Source organism: Pelodiscus sinensis, chromosome 2, assembly GCF_052426305.1.
Source record: "Pelodiscus sinensis isolate ZL-2025 chromosome 2, ASM5242630v1, whole genome shotgun sequence".
NCBI lineage: Eukaryota > Metazoa > Chordata > Testudines > Trionychidae > Pelodiscus > Pelodiscus sinensis.
This window is the reverse complement of record NC_143053.1, coordinates 221,638,216-221,650,691: the sequence shown is the minus strand read 5'-3', so window position 1 is coordinate 221,650,691 and position 12,476 is coordinate 221,638,216. Positions and strand designations below refer to the sequence as shown.

The 12,476-nt window shown below is 47.8% G+C and overlaps 1 protein-coding gene across 3 annotated transcripts in view; it reads right to left on the bottom strand.

Annotated features, from left to right (window-relative positions):
* The window catches only part of STAM (signal transducing adaptor molecule), an 80,579-nt gene extending 69,428 nt beyond the window's left edge, over positions 1-11,151 (bottom strand). Inside the window, exon 1 of one of the 3 annotated variants that reach the window (XM_075922467.2) lies at positions 10,436-11,151. In XM_075922467.2, the coding sequence (XP_075778582.2) occupies positions 10,436-10,646 (211 nt within the window). In that variant the 5' untranslated portion in view covers positions 10,647-11,151. Of the gene's footprint in view, positions 1-9,827; positions 10,383-10,435 lie in introns of those variants that run through there. The other 2 variants (XM_075922466.2, XM_075922468.2) reach the window with 2 other exon arrangements.
* Between the last annotated feature and the right edge of the window lie 1,325 nt (positions 11,152-12,476).

The following is a 12,476-nucleotide window of genomic DNA, read 5'->3' as shown; positions in this document are numbered from 1 at the left end:
GTGGGGCTGGCAGCTAATGCCCCTCTCCCAGGGAGCCCCTTGCCACCCCACGCTGCTGCTTCTGTATCAGAGACAGCAGCATGGGGTGCCAAGCAGCAGCTGGTCCACGAGGGGAGCCAGCTTTTAAACTGGCTTCCCTCATGGACCGGCTGCCTGCCACTCTGATACACAGGCAGCAGCGTCGGATGCCAGCAGCTCCTGTCCAGAGGGTGGGTCTGAGCTCCCAGACCCGGCACAAGCCAGACTGCCTCCCCTCCCAGATCCTAACATACATTAAATTCAGAGCTGCAGCAGGGTTAGGTCCCAGACCCAGTGCAAGCCAAGATTGAGCTGGGCTGCTGGCCAGCCTGCTAAAAAATTTACTGGCAAGGGGTGGAGGAGAATGCGTGTAGTCTATAGCATTAACCTATAAGCTTTTGCTTATCGGTTAATCAGCTATAATATTACATACATCTCTACTGTGAAGAGCTTCAAAAAGATCTCACCAAACTAAGTGATTGGGTTTCAAAATGGCAAATGAAATTTCATGCTGATAAATGTAAAGTAATGCACATTGGAAAAAATAATCCCAACTATATACAGTAAAATCTGCACTATCTGGAATTTAAGCATCCAGAAAACTGTAGAAACTGGCAAATTTCTGATGCCAGGAAAAGCAAAACAAAAACAAAACCAAACAAAACAAACAAGGAAACTGGCCCTTTAAGTGCTGGGTCGCTCCTCAGACGAACGTGCAGTACGTAACTGAGGGAGGAGTGAACGGCAGCCAAAAGTAAGCAGCAAGCATCTTAGCTCCCCCCGCGGCTCCTGGCACCCCTGGCGGGGCCAGCCCCCCATAGGTCCTTCTCCCCCTCCCCCGGCAGGGTACCCACGCCATCTCCACCTCCCACCAGCTTACACCCCTGCCCACCAGGCTTCATCCTCCCCTCCTGCGGCTCAGTCTCCCAGCAGGCCACATCCGGTCCCCCGCATGGCCCCAGGTCCCCCCCCCCCCCCCCCCGTCAGATATCCAGAATTTTTAGGTTACTGGCATATCCTAATCCCCAGGCGTCCCAGATAACACAGGTTTTACTGTACACACAATAAGGTGGGGACTAATTTGGTGGGGACAACAACTCAAGAGCAAGATCTTGGAGTCATTTTGGACAGTTCTCTGAAAACATCCCCTCAGTGTGCAGCAGCAGTGGGAAAAAAAAATAGAATGTTGGGAACAATTTCAAAAGGAGTAGAGAATTAGACAGAAAATATCTTATTGCCTCTATATAAAGCCATGGTATGCCCACATTTTGAGTACTGTGTACAGAAATGGTGGCCTCATCTAAAAACTATATATTGGCATTGGAAAAGATTCAGAAGAGGGCAACAAAAACTATGAGGGGTTTGGAATGGGTCCCATATGAAGAGAGAGTAAAAAGACTTGGACTTCCCAATTTAGAAGAGAGAAAATTAAGGGGGAGGAAGGATATGACAGAGGTCTATAAAATTATGACTGGTGTGGAAAAAGTGAATAAGGAAAAGTTATTTACTTAGTCCCACAAAATAAGAACTAGGGGTCACCAAATGAAATAACTAGGCAGCAGGTTTAAAACAAACAAAAGGAAGTTTTTCTACACTCAGCATACAGTCAACCTGTGGAACTCCTTGCCAGATGATGTAGTGAAGGCTAGAACTTTAACAGGGTTCAAGAAAGAGCTAGATAGATTCATAGAGGTTAGGTCCATCGATGGTTATTAGCCAGGATGGGTAGGAACGGTGTCCCTAGCCTCTGTTTGTCTGGAAATGAGTGACAAGGGAGGGATCATGTGAGGATTACCCGTTCTGTTCCCTCCCTCTGGGGCATCTGGTATTGGCCACTGTCAGCACACAAGATACTGGGCTAGGTGGACCATTGGTCTGACCCAGTATGGCAGTTCTTATGTTCACATGTAGACAAAGAGGGAGAGAAATTAGAAGTAAACATGCCTAATAAAAAATGAACATGAGTAGATGCCTCTTACTTGCCATTGTTTTTAGTACTCAATCTTCAATAAACATCTCTTCACAAAACAATTGCTTTTCTTTTGTGTATGTGGCAAAACTTGATTATTTCCACTCTACCCATCTCCATGTCATTTAAATAAAAGAGCAGATTTCATCATGACAATGGGTTATTTACTTCTCAGTGAGTGAAAATCCTAATGTGTTGACAACTATGACAGGGATCAGGTTTTATTAGCTAACTTTCACTTTTCCCTCTGAAACTGCAAACTACAAAGTAAGAATACATTTCAACTTCCATACTCAGGCTGTCCCTAATCCATGAATATCCGTGGTATGGAGGAAGAAATAGCTCTGTGCACTGTTGCTCCCCCTCTCCCACAGATGGCGGAATGGCAGCCCAGAGTCACTTCCCCGAGGCTTTTCCCCACTGCTTCCACAGCGGGTGGAGGAGACAAATGCAGTGATCCCTGGGAGCAGCAGGGAGCACGAAGCCATGTGTGCCCCCAGGAGTATGGAGGCAGGCAAGCACCCACCCCCACACCCAGACCTCCCAGTGCCTACTCTGGCCCCAGCAGAATCCTTAATCGAGCATTTCTTGGTGTACATAAGATTGCTAAAACCATTCTGAATTTTAGTGAGGGAAAAAAACCCACAACACCACAACACCCTTGCTCCTAAGGAGCACTGCCTGTATCAGCAAACACATGACTATGACTAAAATGTGATACCACATGTGGAGAATTCATTCAACTCTAGATTATTGGCTCAAAAATCAGCACAGATATATAATGCTTAGAAGTTCTACTTTGGTTGCCAATGCGAAATGAATTCAGTCCAGAGTTAACAGATGTTAATATCATAAAAAACAACAACAAAAAACCAGTATAACAGGTGTATAATAAGAGGACAGTCCTGTATAGATTGTCCCTCCAGATGTTGAAGCATACCACACTTTCCTACGCCAACTCCACTATAGCCAGTCCCAAGGCTGGTTGAAAAAGTAAGAGAGGGTTCATCAGGCTTGAAGCCATCCATAAAAATTTTACATAAACTGACACTGAGTCTTCAAATGAATAAGTATTCTAGAAAAAATACACAGTGCTCATCCAAATATTGTGGAAAGTAGACAAGCACTGCAGTACCATTTTGGATGCAGGCAGTTAAAGAAGCTAGGCTAGAAAAGTAAGATCAGAATGCTTGCACACTGCCCTTAGTAAGGACCTGACAGAGACACCGAAGAGGAGGAAAATACAGAAAGCATGCATCCAAGACACAAACTGGAAAGCCGAGAAGAGCAAAGACACTGGAGAAAGATAAACAGTTTACTGAGAGGTATCCCACCCAAGAAACAGAATAATGAAAGAATGATGATGGTAAACAGAATAAATAACAGGCTAATGATGAGCCAGCTGGCTTTTGCTTGTGGCTGGCTAAATATAATTGGCACATATTTCCCAGTTGGCTGTGGTGAGGATGAAAAGATAAATTTAATATTTCCCAGAAGACATGCTCTTCAGAAAATTCCAGAAAATAGTTAATCACGCCTAAAATAGTTGGTTCTGCCATGAGGGCAGGGGACTGGACTCAATGACCTCTCGAGGTCCCTTCCAGTCGTAGTATTCTATGCCAACTTAAATGGACATTAGGGAGTTGGCTACAGAGAAATGAAGGGGGGCAGAGTGAACTCCCATGGAGTCAGAGGGGGAAGGATACCTCATTGAGCCATGGCAACGAGGAGTCCTGTGGCACTTATAGACTAACTAAAGTGTAGGAGCATAAGCTTTCGTGGGCAAAGACCCACTTCGTCAGATGCATGTAGTGTAAATTTCCAGAGGCAGGTATAAATATGCAGGCCATGATCAGGCTGGAGATGATGAGGTGGATCCAATCAAGGAGGATGAGGCCCACTTCTAGCAGCTGATCTGGAGGTGTGAATTCCAAGAGAGCAGACGCTGCTTTTGTAGTTAGCGAGCCATTCACAGTCTTTGTTTAATCCAGAGTTGATTGTGTCAAACTTGAAGATGAACTGTAGCTCAGCAGAATAGTGATAGAAATGTAGTGCAGCAGTTTCTCTTTGAAGTTTGGTCCTGAAGTTTTTTTGCTGCAGGATGGCTACTTTTAGATCTACAATTGTGTGTCCAGGAAGATTGAAGTGTTCCCCTACAGGTTTTTGTATGTTGCCATTCCTAATATCAGATTTGTGTCCATTGATTCTTTTACATAGGGACTGTCCAGTTTGGCCGATGTATATAGCAGTGGGGCATTGTTGGCACATGATGGCATATATTACATTGGTAGATGTGCAGGAGAACGTACCAGTGACAGTATGGCTTATCTGGTTAGGTCCTGTGATGGTGTTGCTGGTGTATATATGTGGGCAGAGTTGGCACCGAGGTTTGTTGCAAGGATTGGTTCCTGAGTTCGAGTTATTATGGTGCAGTGTGTAGTTGCTGGTGAGAATATGCTTCAGGTTGGCGGGTTGTCTGTGGGAAAGGACCGGCCTACCTCCCAAGGCCTGTGAAAGCGAGGGATCATTGTCCAGGATGGGTTGTAGATCACTAATGATGCGTGGGAGAGGTTTTAGCTGGGGACTGTAGGTGATGGCCAGTGGTGTTCTGTTGGTTTCTTTCTTGGGCTTGTCCCATAGCAGGAGGCTTCTGGGTACACGTCTGGCTCTGTCGATCTGTCTCCTCACTTCCTTGTGTGGGTATCGCAGTTTACAGAATGCTTGTTGAAGATCTTGTAGGTGTAGGTCTCTGTCTGAGGGGTTGGAGCATATGCGGTTGTATCTCAGTGCTTGGCTGTAAACAATGGATCGTGTGGTGTGTCCGGGATGGAAACTGGAGGCATGCAGGTAAGTATAGCAGTCGGTAGGTTTTTGGTATAGGGTGGGCCTACGAAAGCTTATGCTCCTACACTTTAGTTAGTCTATAAGGTGCCACAGGACTCCTCGTCGCTTTTGCAGATTCAGACTAACACGGCTACCCCTCTGATCATTGAGCCATGGTGGGTAAAGCTACGCCATGCTCACCCTTCTCACTGGAAATCAGTGGGTAGAATAGGATATACAAAAAAAAAAAAAAAAAAAGCCAAGTGTGGGCAAGAGCTCCGTTGGGGGGCAGCCATTGGAGGAGCCAGATGCCTCCTCCCCAGTTGTGAGGCTGCTCCAGGCCCCTGAAGAGTGGAGGACTGGCCAGAGCTATACCCTGACCTAGCCACATGGCTACTGCAGCCATCTATCTGAATGTTTGGGAGGACTCAATAACCCCAGTACAATCTGAGGGGAAGTCTGAAAGAGGCCCAGGGTAGCCAACCACAGTCTAGCTGTGTTACTGTCACCAACCCAGTGATTGAGTTGTGAATGGAATCTCTACTGAACTAGTGGCTGGGGTATTCCTGCTGCTGTTAGAGCTCTGGGCGGGGACACCATGCAGCAGGTGGGCCTGCATCCCCCCCAGCAATCCCAAACCCTGAGGTCATAGTCTCTTTCCCTCTGGGTCAAGAAGCCTGTTTGTTGGCACTTTACCAGAACTAGGATGCCCTTGTTGTTTGTCCTGAACTCAAGTTGGAGCCATATAGACTTACTACCCTACTCAGACTAAAAGGTCCATTACCTCTGTTTGCTGAATACAAGCTGGAGTCATTGATAACTGCCACCTACTAATTCCCCACACTAGATGACATAGAGATGGAATGAGGAAAAGTGGCCTCCCACAGAGCCAGAGCCCCAACACAAAGATGAGAAGGAAGAATACAGGGGAATAGAATACATTTGGGGATTCTATGGTCACAAATATGTTGGAGTGCGCTAAATAAGTTATGGTGAAACGACAAGAAAAAGACTTTCCTTCAAAAAAAAAAAAAAAAAGGAAGCCTGAGGATGGAGCAAAGTACAAGTGATAAAAGATGAGAGAGAAAGATGTTTAATTACATGTATTTTACCATCCCTTCTAACAACTTAAGCTAGTAAACACACAAAAGTATGGCATACTGAAAACTTCTATATAAATATAACAAAGACCTGGTCATTAAGTGAAACCATACAAATATGCAACAGAGAGGTCCAATTTAATAACCTACTCTTATACACCACTAAATGTTTAAGAAAAGCTGCTCTCAGAAAGTAAAGTAAAGTAAAGTTAAAACTCTAGCATTCTCTAACTTCGGAGTCCATAAAACTATACCTTGTGCATGCCAGGGACTGTTAAATCAGATAATCGAGTAATCAATGGAATTTCTATCGACTACTTAATTAGTCGGTAAGGGGGGAAACTGCAGAGCCACAGCGGGGTTAACTGTGTCAATCTTATGGCGGGGGCTGGGAATGTGGCAGTGCAGGAATTTGGTTTGGGGTATATGATGGGCTCAGGGAACAGAGCATGCCACAAACACGTAATCTACACCTGCGATTCTTAAACTGTGAATCAGAACTTCAAAGTGGGTCATGAACATGTTTCAAAGGAGTCGCCAGGGATGGATTTAAACTTGCTGGGTTCTGGGGCCAGAGCCATAGCCCAAACCCAACAGCCCCATCCCAAGGCATTCAGGCTTTGCTCCCCCATCCTCACCAGTCTGGGATATTAGGGCTCTAACGGGGTGCGGCTTCTGGCCCTCTTCCTTAGATAGAGTAGTAACATTTGTTGTCAGAAGAGGACTGCAGGGCAACAAAGTTTCATAACCCCTGCTCTACATCAACAGAGCAAGCAGGTAAATAATGAGGATGCTATGAGATATTCTTGTTAAAAAGATGTACCGTATATACCCGAGTATAAGCCGAGTTTTTCAGCACAGTTTTTGTGCTGAATAATGCCCCCCTCGGCTTATACTCGAGTCAGTGTCTCGAGAACAGCGTCTCGGGCGGGCTCAGCGCGTCTCTGCCGCTGGCCGGGTCTAGCCCCGGAAGTCGGGGCGAGAAAGCCCCGTTAGTAAGCTGCTCCGGTGCCCCTGGTCTGCTGGAGACCGTCTCCAGCAGACCAGGGGCACCGGGCGGGTTCCCGCGCTTCTGAGGCTTTGCCAGAGCAAAGCCTCAGAGGCGCGGGACCCCCCGCGGCTGCGGCTTCAGTCCGGGAGCCTGTGGTCTGCTGGGGACGGTCCCCAGCAGACCACAGGCACCCAGATTGAAGCGGCAGCAACGGCGGTTCCCCGCGCCTCTGAGGCTTTGCTCTGGCAAAGCCTCAGAGGCGCGGGACCCCCCCCCGGGCTGCGGCTTCAGTCCGGGAGCCTGTGGTCTGCTGGGGACGGTCCCCAGCAGACCACAGGCTCCCGGACTGAAGCCGCGGCCGCGGCGGGGTCCCTCCCTCTGAGGCTTTGCCAGAGCAAAGCCTCAGAGGCTCTGCTCCCCGTGTCCCTGGTCTGCTGGGAGGGGGGGGCGCGGCGCAGCTAGTGTGCTCCCCCCCCCCCCAGCAGACCAGGTTTTTGTTTTGGACTCTGGGGCAGAGCAGCTGGGGCGCTGCCGATTGGTCCTGCAGCGCCCGCTCTGGGCACTACTGGACCAACCCGGCAGCACCCCAGCTGCTCTGCCCCAGGTCCTGATTCAGCCGCTGCTGGTCAGTTTCAGCAGCGGCTGAATCAGGACGCCTGGGGCAGAGCAGATGGGGTGCTGCTAGGTTGGTCCAGTAGCACCCAGGAGCGGCGCTACTGGAGCAACCCAGCAGCACCCCAGCTGCTCTGCCCCAGGCGTCCCCAAGTCAGCTTCTGCTGAAACTGACCAGCGCTGACTACAGGAAGCCCCAGGCAGAGTTGCTCTGCCCCGGGCTTCCTGGAATCAGCTGCTGATCAGTTTCAGCAGCAGCTGACTTGGGGACGCCTGGGGTTCTTAAGTTGATTCTGTATGTAAGTCAGAACTGGCGGTCAGTTTCAGCAGCGGCTGAATCTGGACGCCAGTTCCGACTTACATACAGATTCAACTTAAGAACAAACCTACAGTCCCTATCTTGTACGTAACCCGGGGACTGCCTGTACTGTTTTATTAAAAATATTTAATCTGTCAAACTGCTGAATAGTTTCATATTAGTACAGTAACTTACGCCAGATTGTTAGTGCACTAAACACAAGAAAGACTGAATACTAGGACAATTGTCTGAAGAAATGTATTTAATACAACTGAATATTGGAAGGTACGTAGGAACAATTAAAGGGTTCTACTTTAAAACAAATTACTGCCCTTCCCTGGTGGATTTGACTAAATGTTGTAGATAGAAATTCATTATACTCTTGGGTCTCGTTTATATACCAGTTGAATGACAATTGGTTTTGCCAGTATTTCACAATAAACTTTTAAAGAGAATTTATAATCCAGAGCATATTAAAAGTGCTCAGTTCAGTTCCTAAAACTTGTGAAAAGAAATGAAATGCCACATGTAGCTTTATAGGAACTTTTTAAAAATGATATATTAAAAGGGTATAAAACATTTCTAAGATTAAGTTGGAAGTATTTTACTTAAACTTTCATGTACTTGAATAGCTGCTGTAGATTGGCAATGATGCTACATTCGGTGCTATTTTTACTTGTTGTGGAAGAGGGCAGATTTACTATATTTTTCTTTCAACTTTTTCTACATACTGCATTTTGATGTTCGTAGAGCTGGGACTGCTTCTAAGTGAGTTAAATACATTCCAATATGCTTTCTTAAAAAACTACTCCATAATAGTTTGTCAGTGATGATGACAATGTCTATGCTGATAACCTCACACCAGCTGAAGCTCTGTTTGGACATACAGATGATGAGGAGGAGAACTCCAGTTTTGAAGGATTTTAGCTCTTGTGTGTTAGCTTGGTTGCTGATTGAGCTAAGGTTGTTGTACTTTTAAAGTTACGGTATTTTTGATACCATATTGTTTTTGTTGACCCCCTTTTCCACTTACAGAGCTGGGTTATTGTTTTTCTTTGAAATAAATATTCATTTAATTTTATTGGTATCTATCTTCATTTTTTACATTTACCAGTAGCTGCCTCATTTCCTACCCTAGGCTTATACTCGAGTCAATACTTTTCCCCAGTTTTTTGTGGTAAAATTAGGTGCCTCGGCTTATATTCGGGTCGACTTATACTCGAGTATATACGGTAAGCTCCATCCCTTGCTGATCACAGATGACTTAAAAAAAAAAAAAAAAAAAGTGCTTCCCAGCAAACACCTGAATGACAGAAGTCCAACAGCAGATAATTATGTTGTCGGCATGCAAAATGCCAAAGGAAGTATTCCTGTCCTGCTATTGGCTTTCTTGCACAAACCTGTGCAAGGCTTTATCTACACTTTTAAGTTTAAAGTGCAGCTGCAGCAGTGCTTTAACACAACAGTGTGGTCACAGTACCACCTCCATAAGGGAAGTAGGTAACAGTGATGGGAATCTTTTTATACTGACACTTAACAGAAATGTAACTTCCTATGCTAGTGGGAGGGGAAGGTTCAGGTCCCTGAATGAGACAGTTACACTGCACTGAAGCAGCAATGTAGATAAACCCTTAGTGTCAGAAATGAGAGAACAATGACAAAAGCGGCTAAACGCATCATTCACAATTAGGATGTGTCGAAGGAGAAAGATTTTAAAAGCAGACTGTCAGAGTGGTAAATAAAAAAATAATTTTACTCAGGAAATAAGCATACAATAACTAAAAGAGCAGGTTAAAATAACTTCAGATCATTTATATGTAGTTTCACATTTTGGCAGAATAAAGACACTTTACAAATAATTCAAGGCAAGTAAAAGGCATCTATTTCCTCTCCCTTCCGTTTAGTATAAGTGAAGAGTGGAAAAGAGGAAAACAGATCAATTCAGACCTAACACGTCTCAATTATCAGGAAAGAGGAAAGTTTCTCTTCAGTGATTAACTGTAAAACAACACTTACACTCTCCCTGGGGAGATAGATGACTGGGCTTTTCTTTCTAGATGGGTATCCCAGCTGAGAATTTTACTTTGTTTCAATAAGGCTTTCACAAACACCGAGTTCTTTTTGTGGTTCCATCCGACGCAGACCATGACAAGTGTTTTATCTGTCAAGCCAAAGGCCTTGATGCCTCTGTACAGTAGCATATGCACTGATGCCATCCATAACAACCAACCAAGCCAGCTATTTGAGTCACTTCAGGCAGAGACCAGCTCCTCGCGGTCTCTCCAGTGAGCATTTCCATCGCTTTTGTGCGCTCCTCTCTGTTCCTCGTGACAGAGCCCAGCCCCTGAGAGCGCAGTGGCACCGTAGGCACAGCCCACCCTCCTGCCTGCCCCTTGCTCCCCGGTGTCTCGGCCCCTCCCCCAGACACAAAGACGTGAACAGGCTGTCGGGCTCGCGCGCGGTGGGCAAGCAAAGCAAGTTGGCGGCGAGGAGCGGGGGACAATCCAGAACGTGGGGAAGGGAAGGAGCAGGGCTGTGGGGGGCCACGAGCCCGGCAGGGAGAGCGCCGGGTGCCCAGCAACAGGGGCCGGGCCGGGGCCGCCGTTTGTGCCTGTGCCACTTACCCACATCCTGGTCAAAGGGGTTGGTGGCGAAGAGCGGCATCTCGGGTCCGCGCGCTGGGAAGGGGCGGGGAGCAGCCGCAGCCTCTCGGCCGTGGGGTCTGGTGTGTGAAAGCGATGGAAGGGGGCAGGGAGCCCTCGGCGGCGGCCTCAGCTCCTCCTCCTCCCCATCAGGGCACCGCTCAGGAGCCGCCTCGCCGTGCTCGCAAAGCATGCTGGGAATAGCAAGGGTTGCCCTTTCCGGTGCCTGACACGAAGACTCCCCCCCAGCACGGCTTCAAAGGGCGAGGAGGGGCTCTGCCCTCCCGCTGCACGTTAATCCCGCTGCTTTCGCTGCTCCTGTCGCCCTAGGATGAGCTGTTGGAGGGGTGGTGGATCAGCCAGCACAAGAGGCCCCTCAGGCCCTCTGAGGGCAGCTATGACCCTTGACAGTCGGTGACTGACCCCGCCCTCGGCTGGAGCAGGTGGGACCTGGGATAAGACACCTGCTGGCAAGTGGCCCGGCCCCACGAGGGAGCCCTGTCCCTTTAAGGCGGCGGGAGAGAGAGGAGCTCGTTCCCCGCCTCCCTGGCGGCGAGTCCCTGCGCCGTCCCTCACGCTGCACTGGTCCCCGGCCCCTCGCTTCCACGCGCCCTCTGGCCCCGCTGTTAGGGGCAACGGCAGGGGCCCCGTGACTGCTGACGCGATTGGCACGAGGGATTGGGGAGGGGGTCACGAGGCTGGGCCGTTGCAGAGTCAGAAACCGCTGCTCTCAAAATCTGCTCCCGGTAGCAGTTATTGACATTCTAGTCCGTCCGTTTGGGCGTCTCACAGTTTCTGCTACCCACGCACGTCTCACTGGTCCGGGGCGGGGGCCTTTCGCATAGGGGGAGCTAGTCCAGACTGATGGGGTTCACTGTGTCACAGCTGCTTCTGACGCTGCACCGGGCACTGGGGGACTGGCACGGGTAGATGAGGAGTCCCCCCGAGCTACCTGGCCTCCGTCACACCGCTCCACCATCCCTGCCCCCAAATGTGTCTGGCCACACCCCCGCCTGCTCCGTGGGCGCTGTGAAATAGGAGTAGCATCTGCGGGGCAGTCCTGTACCTGACGCGGCAGCTGTGACCCATTTCCCGCTCCAGCCCCCAGCCTCTGGGAAAGGAGTTCAGTGTTGTAGGAGCAAGTAAAATGTCATTAAAAGGGACCTGCTCAGCCCCCCCCCCCTTTTTTGGTTGTTGTTGCTTCTGCCCCAAATGATGAGTGAGTCAATTTCATGCCCAGTGTGGTACAATTTATGTGTCTAATTCTCAAGGCTTCCCTGTAAATGGACTGGTCTAACACTACTGTTGAAATAAGTGAGGAAATTAAGAGTTGATGGATTTGTCAATACAGTACGTATTTATATACATAAACCTGGGCTGGCCAATTGTCTATGTGGGTTTATATGCAGATACATATTATCAGTAAAGGGATTAGTCCTTGCTTTTGTGGTACTAAATATGTACAAGGTATTTAACCATAAGGCCAAATCTCATTTTGTTAATTTCTTGGGAGAGGCCCTGTCACTGCTAATGGAATGTATTTCATGAGTAGGATTTGGGTCACAGCATGACACATTTCCTGCCTATCCCTGTCATGCAAAGCTCAGTCATTTTTTAAGGGCTTTAGGGTGGGCTTGAAAGAGAGTAAATGGAAGCCACATAAGAGAAGTATCTGCTCATGCAAAGGCTGTTTGCACTGGCACTTTACAGCACTGTAACTTTCTAGCTATGAAAACACACACACATACACCAAGCACAGCAAATTATGGTGCTATAAAGTGCCAATGTTAACCAGGTTGTACAGGCACTGGTGGGGTCCTCTCATGGAGGTGGTTTACATAGAGCGCTATGAGAGCTTTTTCCGAGCTCTTGTGCCATGGCTACACTTTCTGTTTAAAGCACTGCTGCAGCTGCAAAGATTAACATTTACAACAGAGAAATTAAATTGTGAAAATAGATGGAAAAACCTGTTATTTTGCTTGCCACTTGGTCAATATCTTTATGATTTACTGGTGTTATATGT